At 40.0% G+C, this 9,441-nt stretch overlaps 1 protein-coding gene across 3 annotated transcripts in view; it reads left to right on the top strand.

Annotated features, from left to right (window-relative positions):
• The first annotated feature begins 965 nt into the window (after positions 1 to 965).
• The window catches only part of LOC117954087 (epidermal retinol dehydrogenase 2-like), a 59,916-nt gene continuing 51,440 nt past the window's right edge, over positions 966 to 9,441 (top strand). For 2 of the 3 annotated variants that reach the window (XM_034887588.1, XM_034887586.1), the window contains exons 1-3: positions 966 to 1,131; positions 4,313 to 4,640; positions 9,338 to 9,441. The exon at positions 9,338 to 9,441 is cut by the window's right edge and continues 185 nt beyond it. In XM_034887588.1, the coding sequence (XP_034743479.1) occupies positions 4,317 to 4,640; positions 9,338 to 9,441 (428 nt within the window). In that variant the 5' untranslated portion in view covers positions 966 to 1,131; positions 4,313 to 4,316. Of the gene's footprint in view, positions 1,132 to 1,296; positions 1,327 to 4,312; positions 4,641 to 9,337 lie in introns of those variants that run through there. The other variant, XM_034887587.1, reaches the window with a different exon arrangement.

Raw genomic sequence — 9,441 nt, 5'->3', positions numbered from 1 at the left:
CTCAAAACTGGACCAGTTTCAATGATTTTGTGGCCATCAGTCTATTAGACACAAATGCATGGAGAAATGGGTCCAGGTTGAAATTAACCAAAATTAAGGATAAGACACCAATGGGTGACATCACGGACTGTCTGTCTATAGTTTTACTTAGTCAATGGTTTAAACAGAAGATTAGGTAGTGTGTAGATTTGTAGCATCATCAACTCCTGTGTGTCACATAAGATCGAATGCATGCTCGGTTCCCCTTACAAGCGCTGCCTTCACAAGCTTTTTTAACCCTTGTATGGTATTTGGGTCAAATTGACCCATTTCAAAATGGTACAAATAAACATTTTTTCTACCTGAAGATCAATGGCCTTACCTTGTTTTCTGTGATAAACATCCTGACTCAATTCTGAAAATTATTCTGGATATGACCACTTATATATTTTTTTCCATAGTGGATTTTTAACATGAATTTAAACCTAATGACCAAAAATTAATCACACTTCCATTTTTAATTGTGAGTAGTAGAGACTTATTGCATTCCCTAAACATATATGTTATCTCAATTGTTTGGAATTGAGATGAAGACGATACTTGTTAATGGCTTATGAAATATTTTTTTACAGAATTGTTTTTTAAATCCTATATAAGTCACGGGTCAATTTGACAATTTCAGGACAATACAAGGGTTATTTTAGATTTTTATTACAAGAGAAGTGAGGACCAATGAAATAAAAAAAATACAAATCTTAAAAGGTTAATCCATCTTATATTAAACACAATTGTAATCATTTGTATTTTACTTTTGTTTGCTAACTTTTGATCGTTGATGTGAAAGATTTACTTTAACTGTCATGCGCTATATGTTTTGTTTTTTGTTTTTTTTGCAGTATTTGTTGTCCATTCCAAAATGTGAAAAAGCACACACTACAAGTCCCACAATACCTTGCATGGCAGATGAGACGCGCGGGGCTAGGAGTGGTTGATTGCTGTTACGTGACCATGATACTTCCGGCTTTGTAAGCGGCTGCTTTTTCTCTCCCTGGGCTACATAAACAACGGCCGTGGCTCGATCCGGGGAAAGTAGCCTGAAAGCCTAAACACAACCAGCCGGAAGTGCTGTAACCCCGCTAAACAGATATCACGGTACGTTCAGCGGCTCCACGAGCTTTAATGTTGCTTTTATCAACTTTAACCTGATAACGTATGTTTAATTGGAGCAAAATGTGTGTCGTAACGCCGTCTGTGTGTTAAGCAAAGGTTAAAACTGATAAGGTTAACTTAGACTGGGGCAGGCAGGGACAGACTACTCACTCTTTTTGGACTTGGACTTCTGTCTTGGTAAGTTAGAAGCTCATTTCAATTAAACAGACGCATTATGGAGTGAGTCCGAAAACAAGACGTAGACTTAGTGTATCGCTCAGTGTTGATAACTTTAACTTGTTAAAGCTTGTTGGTGGCTTACTTTTAAAGGAAAGTTTCTCAACCACGTTACTCTTTTACAGGCTAGTATAGGCTAACGTTAAACATCACTGGGGCAAAAATTCATCCCTGGCACGCTAGCCACACCAGCCCACATTACCACGCCCATACAGCCCCACCGACGGACACGTGCGTTCTCTAATTACATTTGTGTACAGATTATGAAATAAAATAAGCAGTAGGCTAGATTTTATACAACGAGTTTTTAAACATTTTATTTGAGTAATCGGCAAACAAGGCATGCTACTTTTTAAAGAGCACACCTTTATAACAAATTGACACATACTGGCTGTTTATGCCGTTTGTTGGCTGTCATTCTCTACAGTATGTTGTTCTTTGTTGTCACTCAGTCCAATCGTTTGTCCGCGTTTCTCTCTGTTGAAACTATACACATTGTCTGTCTGGTTCTCTTAACTCTCTAACTTCTCTCCCATGAAATTTTGAGGATAAAAGACTTCAATTCCTGCATTCTGATACATTTTTAGGCATCAATTTATGGTATATTTATGGCAGGGAAATCACACAATTCTGCTAACAATTCCAAATATAATGGAATATTATTATATTCAATAGTCCAGTAAGGGGGCTATCACATCTGGGACATGGGTCATATGCGACAACACTTGACATCAAAGTCCAGTGGTTTAATTAGCATAAACAGGGCTTTTGTCAACTTTTTTTCCCCAAGGAATGTTTTGCTCCCTAATTGAAAAATGTAGGATTGATGTACATAGGCTACTTTGACGTCTAAATTGTACACTATCACAATCATGTTAAGGATACAAGAAGTGAAGTGGAATGCTTTCTACATTTTATTGATCAAACTTTATCAGTGATGTTGAATATAGCCAGTGTACCTGCAGTGTAATGGACCACTACAGTTCATGCATGCATGCATGCATGCATGTGAACTGCAAATTAATGGCAGTTTAAACTACTTGGTGTAAATCTGGGGCACAGCATGAAGATGGAGCAAAACGACGTTGCTTGTTCAGATCAGGCAATAAAACCAACTGTACCAAAACACAGAATTAGACTTTTTTTTTTTTTTTTTTTAAATTAAAGACTCTTTTTCCATTTTATACACCGTGGATAGACATGAAAGGGGCGGCGAGAGATGAATGACACACAGCAAAGGGCCGCTGCAGGACAACAGGGGCAAACCCTCTTACTGCCCCAAATTAGACTACTACTTAACGCGGACAGACGGCATTCAGAGCTCCGGCAAAGTTCTGCGCCTATCAGCATTCAGCGTCTCCCAGAGTAAACTCGGATTGGGACAGTCGGCTTATGATCACGTGAAAAAAGTAACGCCGTTATTCCCATCACTGTTAGTGAGTATAAAACATGTCCCACTGAGTTGAGGTTTTGTTTTATAGCATATTTCAAATCAATTATTTTCTACTTGACGATAAATGGTTATGATTACATTGTAATTGTAGTGTGTGTGTGTGTGTGTGTGTGTGTGTGTGTGTGTGTGTGTGTGTGTGTGTGTGTGTGTGTGTGTGTGTGTGTGTGTGTGTGTGTGTGTGTGTGTGTGTGTGTGTGTGTGTGTGTGTGTGTGTGTGTGTGTGTGTGTGTGTGTGTGTGTGTGTGTGTGTGTGTGTGTGTGTGTGTGTGTGTGTGTGTGTTCGATCAGATTTCATGTAATTCCCATAAACAGATATGCATATGAATGCACAATCTGTCGGCCATGTGACATGATTTTGGTTCAATCAAGTGTGAGTGAAGTTTGGTTCCATGCATGTAAACAGTCTGGCAAACTGATCAGAAAAATGAACACTTGAACAAACCGCGTGATCAGTCCTACTTACATTTTGAATTTGTTGGGTCTTTGTAAATGATGCGAGTGTGGTCTGGATCTACTCTCTATCTGTAAAGTTCTGAGATGAGTCCTGATATGATTTGACACTATAAATACAATTGAATTGAAATATTCAGATGGCTGACTACGTAAAGCTGCGCTAACACTGTGCAGATTATGGGCGTCGCTACGTCTGCTTTGATGGATCTGGCTGGCAGACTATCCGTTATCTATCCACCAGCTCCCTAGCTGTCTGGAATTTTCAGCAGTTCCACGGCCTGATTTCCCACATGGCTGCTGCTGTCAAAAGGTCCAATTTAAACTTTAATGAGCTTGCTTTTAATTTATGGAAGTCATCTTTTACATGCTGTACTAAAACTGTAGTCTGTCTCTCCAGCCATCATCTTGTTTGACTAAACTTTATTGGAATTTTCGCTGGATCAACTATGGGTTGATATCCTTTCGTTGATCTTAAATGTTTTTCCAAATATGTTCCCAGATGGAAATTTTGTCAACATCTGTTTTATATAAAAAGATACCTTTTCTCAGTTTGTTGATCTCATTTCAATGTTATTGCTGCAAAATGGGATTGTCAAGCAGACAAACTGACCAACACTTATATAATTAAAGATCAATACGTGGTAACTGAATTGATACATTATTCTCACAGAAAATATTGCAATACCATGCTGTATCAACTTCTTTTTTTTCCACCCCTACCGTCAACTAATTTGACTTTAAGTGTTGCTAAATTCTGATAGCACAGAAATATGTGACATCATGTTTTTCCAACAAAGCTGCCCACCTCAGACCACAAAAACCGCCCAGACAAATCTTCCCGGTGAAATAATGTATTCATGTAGGACCCCATCCTTCACAGTAGGAAGCTTCATGTTTATGTGGATAAAAGCCTCAGGATGAAAAGCCTGGATTATTTTGAAGATTGATCACTAACAAAAATAGTCGAATTTTATTTCTTGAGTACACTATGTATTTTTTTTTCTTTCCGACTTCACTGTGTATTTTTTTCTTCCTTCCTAGTTGCATGATGAATTTCTTCCTGGAAACGATCCAAGTCCTCTTGCTGTCCCTCTGGTACAATGTGGAATCTTTCATCCACATCTTTGTGCCCGTGAAGAAGAAGAACATCGCTGGTGAGGTGGTGCTGATCACGGGGGCAGGTAGCGGGATCGGGCGCCTCATGGCTAAGGAGTTTGCGGCTCAGGGCACTGTGCTGGTGCTGTGGGATATTAACCAGGATGGGATGAAGGAAACTGCTAGACTGGCTAAGGAGAGTGGAGCCAGCAGAGTCCACTACTATCTGTGTGACTGCAGCGACAAGAACGAGGTTTACAGAGTGGCTGACCAGGTAAGGGTCCTTTTTTTAAAATCTGAACATCGCACCTGTGATACGATTTACTTACTTTGTTTTCCCCAAGTACCATCCACACCTTGCTGTACTAGTCTGTAGTTTATTTCAACCTGTTGTTGTTGTTGGAGTATGCCAGCTGCCAAAAAAGTCATTTTGGCTATCATTTTGTATAGGTCTGAATAATATTGTACTTGTGTCAAGTCTGATAAATCCACTTGTTATTTAGTAGTAATAAGTGCTGTCAGCTAAACGTCAATTTTTTTTATCGCAAGATTAACGTTCTTTTTGGCCTTGAAAACTTTTTTTGTTTTTCTCCACATGCTGTTGCAACAAATGGTAACGTTACAAAAACTACAACACCAATCTGGATCTAACTAGACCGGAAGAAAATCAGGCCCGGCGCACACACTTGTTTGGGCTTGCGAGTTGCGAGTTTCCCAAGAGTGGGAAAGCACCCGGACCTGACGGGTTTCCTGTCGAGTTTTATAAGTCATTCTCACACAAATTGGTTGCTATTTTGAACTCCCTGTTCAAGAAAATTATCTTGATAGGGATACTGCCTACAACCATGACGCAGGCTACAATTTATGTCCTACTGAAAAAGGACAAAGATCCCTTGAGTTGTGGTTCCTACCGCCCCATTAGCCTCTTGTGCTGTGACTACAAAATCCTTACTAAGGTGCTAGCACGTGGTTTGGAAGTGGTGATACCTAATATCATCGATCCTGATCAAACAGGCTTTATCCCAGCGAGGCAGTCATTTTATAACATGCGGCGGCTGCTGAATACACTTTATTCTACTCACTCGGTTCATCAACCGGAGGCCGTGTACACCCTCGATGCTGAGAAGGCCTTTGACCACATCGAGTGGAACTATCTGTTTGCGGTATTGGATGGGTTCGGGTTTGGCACTTTGTTCACTTCTTGGATTAAGCTATTTTATACTTTGCCAACAGCGTCAGTATGCACTAATCTGATTAGGTCCAACCCGTTCAGGTTGCAAAGAGGAACTCGACAGAGGTGCTGCCTCTCACCATTTCTATTTGACATAGCCATTGAACCTCTTGCCATAGCACTGAGAAGGCAACAGGATATCCCTGGTATCGTTAGGAACGAGTCGATGCATAAAGTTTCGCTGTACGCGGACGACCTCTTACTCTACATATCCAACCCAACAGAATCAATCACCAAGCTTATAGACCTGCTACAATTATTCGGAAAACTATCCGTGCTACAGACTAAACCTCTCCAAAAGTTCTTTTCCCTATCAACCAACTGGCGATTTCCGCAAATTACAGTAATCTTCTCTTTAAATTGGAGCCCCAGTCCTTCACCTATCTGGGTATCAGGGGTACACGACATTACAAGGACCTATACGATTGCAATTTCAAATTTTTACTAGAGCGCACAAGTCAGGATTTCCAAAACTGGTCGGCACTCCCTCTTACACTGGCTGGCCGAGTAAACACGGTTAAGATGACTATCTTGCCTCGATTCTTATATCTATTTCAGATGATCCCTATCATATTAACCAAGTCATAAAGTGCTATGCTTCTCCAAGATTTGCTCTAAAAGCGTAAAATAGGACCGTCTTCTATTGATGTTTTACGCTGAAGTGTCATTATTGCTTTTAAATTCAAGTACCAATATACAGGCAAGGACTCGATGACTGCAGTTTTTTATTTTTTTTTTTGAGTTTCTGTTTTTATTTTTCGATTGCCTCACCTATGTCCTCTGTGCCGGCTCCAAAAACTGAAGAAACAACAATTCCAGAGCAAAAGCTTTCCGTCTTGCCTGTGACTCCCAATCTTACACTGTGTGTGCGCTGCACTCCTCCCCGCTCAACGTTTTCTGGGAGAGTCTTTTATAAAAATGAAATCATTTATTCTTCAAACACAGGAATATTAAACAGTGCAGCTACTCAGTACCTGGCTGCAGTTTTGTCTGCTAAAGAGTGTGGTGATTTAATAACAAGGGTTGCCACAAGTAAAAATTAGTTTTTAGAAATCTATCGCAACAGGCTCAAGAAGTCTTTCATACATCAGTCTATCCTGTTGTTAAACCAAAATGATTGGGCCACCAGTTAAGATATGGAGGAAATCATGAAACACGTTTCTTTGTCAAGACTGTCAATGTGTTTTCTTCATGACCGTTGATGTGCTTTCATCTTTTGTACTTTATGAATCATTATTGTCTAACTTATGTACTGTTTTTTCATTTGCTGATATTCAGGTGGCCCATAAATAATGCCAATGTCATGTTTTTTTATTTGATAAAATACATTTTACTAAATTTGTTATTTAATAACAAATGAGACACACAATTGCATAACTTAAATTAACATTTATTTAACACTGCTGTTGTCTGCTTTAACTCAGTTTTAGTCTGTTTAGTTGTAGCCTGTAACTCACAGCATAGTTTTAAAAAGGAATGGACGTTTTCGAATGTTCGTTGTGTGGACGTCTCGTAAAAGGTTTTACAGATACAATTGCTTACTGTCCCACCATCCTATATGACCAATCTGATAAACGTTTTACTCGTCAGGAGAAGTAAGGCCTGAGGACGCCAGCACACTATTTTTTTTCAAGCCTTTGGGTTAGTTCAGCTGGTTGAAGGCTGAAGTCTGTCCATAGACTGGAGACATTGACCAAAGGTCAATTCAACATTGACATTGGCCATAGGCTAACTCAAATAAACTCAAATAAAAAAGCAATGAAGGACTTCAATGATCAATAATACAAATAGCTATTAAATAGATTCCTCGGCACATCTTTTCTCTACCTGACAAGCTAACTGTCTGATGGTGAGCCGGATCCTGTGCTTGGACAGATGGCTTCCAGACAACATTATTTCTGCAAACATCAGTGTAAAATACCTTGTCAGTGTCCAGCATACACCTGGTCTGCCACCTATAGTAAATATGCTTCTTGATATGCCATGGGGTTAAGAACAATACTAAATTTAGAGCAGGCTACATTTTTCCCCACTTTATTTTAATCTAAGTGTGTGTGAGCGTGGTGGGGGCACTTGTTGCTACACTGCAGGTTGGCGGCAGTGATGAAAAATATTGTAGTTGCATGGCCGGTAATTTCATGTTGTAGATGGGTGGTCGACAATAAACATAACATTTTCTAAAGCACCCATATTAAGCTCGTTTTTTTTTTTAGGTTATTAATTGTATTTTGAGGCTGTACCAGAGTAGGTTTACATGGTTTCATCTTTAAATAACACCATGTTTTTGTTGTACTGCACATCGCTGCAGCTCCTCTTTTCACCCTGTGTGTTTAGGTCTCTCTTTTAGCTACAGAGTGAGACATCTCACTACTTTAGGAAGTGGCACATGCTCATGGGCAAATAATAGCAATTAACCCACTATTAATTACATTATTTAAGGTTCCACCTCAAACACATGGCGCTCCAAAGCAGACCCGTGTGTCGCTCGGTGTCTACACGTGCTGTAAAAATAGACATGAGCAGCACCTCTTCAGTGGCCTGTGCAGCTTCAGGATTATAATGGATGCGCTCTGCTGGTGACATGCAGCGGCAGATATGTCTCGTTTGTGTTCCGTGTATTTCTGCCGTAGTTTTTGGTTTTCCGCTTCCGATGTAGAGCAGCGTACAGCCACTTCCCTAAACTTTTGTCTTATTCAAAGACCAGAGACCCAAACCGGGCTCTGTGTCTGTCAGAAGGTCTGAGATCTACCGTATCAGCAGAGCGATCACGTAATGCGCAGCAGACGCAGGTAGATTATTTTCTGAAATATTTTGACTTTATTCTTGTAAATAATAATAATAATGCTGAAATGCATCTGAAATATTACAGTTCAGTGGTTTATGAATTTTATTAAAATTAAGTATCATTGAGGTAAATGGCATATGCACATTGAAGGAGATTACATCCCCACCAAAAGACGCACAAGAGGAGGGTAGAGTAAACTATGCCTAGGCTACATGTGTGCTACATGTACATAAATAGTGAAAGACTCGATGCATAAGAGCCTTAATGTAATATATTGCATTAAGGCTCTTATGCATTATGTTTCACTTTTTACTAAAAGATCTTTCAGCATAAATTGATGCAGGAAAAAGGTCCACTGACAAACTGATCAGCTCAAATCAACATGCACTTGCTATTCACAAGCTGGGCAATCGCCGTTTTGCGTTGCACTTCATTTAAATGGGTCCGGGCTAAACCCCCAACCTCTTCCTAGAAATGCCCCTGGTTGGCTCACACAGCCAGACTAAAACATGTGGTTTAGCTGTGAGTCAGATCACTGTGATGTCAGCCTGCCTGGGTTTCCTGATGCTCTGATCCAACTGCCTGGAGATACCACAGATGTTAATCCTGCTGAAAGGGTAGACGTCATTAACCTCTCTCTGGGTTGGTGAAGAGCAGATGGGATTTTCGGGTTTGATGCCATGGAGGCACATTCTACTGCCTTTCAACTTTTAGAGTTGCTTTCGCTTGGTGACAAAGCAGTAGACACGTTATTGATTGGGCCGAACTAGGATGAGCAAATCAGCTTGATCTAGAAAGGAATTTATATCTTGTTACAAAAAGAGCTAATTCCTGGAATGGTGGTGCTTGATAAGAAACAATGTGCCTATTTGAGAGGTCTTTCTGCCTTTGGGGATATCTTTTACTAAATAAGTTTGCATGATACATGACAGACATATTCCTTTACTCCATGCAGGTAAAGCGTGAGGTGGGTGACGTCAGCATTCTGGTCAACAATGCTGGGATCGTGACAGGCAAGAAGTTTATGGATTCTCCTGATTCCCTGATTGAGAAGACGGT

Source organism: Etheostoma cragini, chromosome 12, assembly GCF_013103735.1.
Source record: "Etheostoma cragini isolate CJK2018 chromosome 12, CSU_Ecrag_1.0, whole genome shotgun sequence".
NCBI classification, from domain to species: Eukaryota; Metazoa; Chordata; class Actinopteri; order Perciformes; family Percidae; genus Etheostoma; species Etheostoma cragini.
The sequence above is the reverse complement of the archived record's forward strand: the minus strand, read 5'-3'. Positions and strand labels throughout refer to the sequence as shown.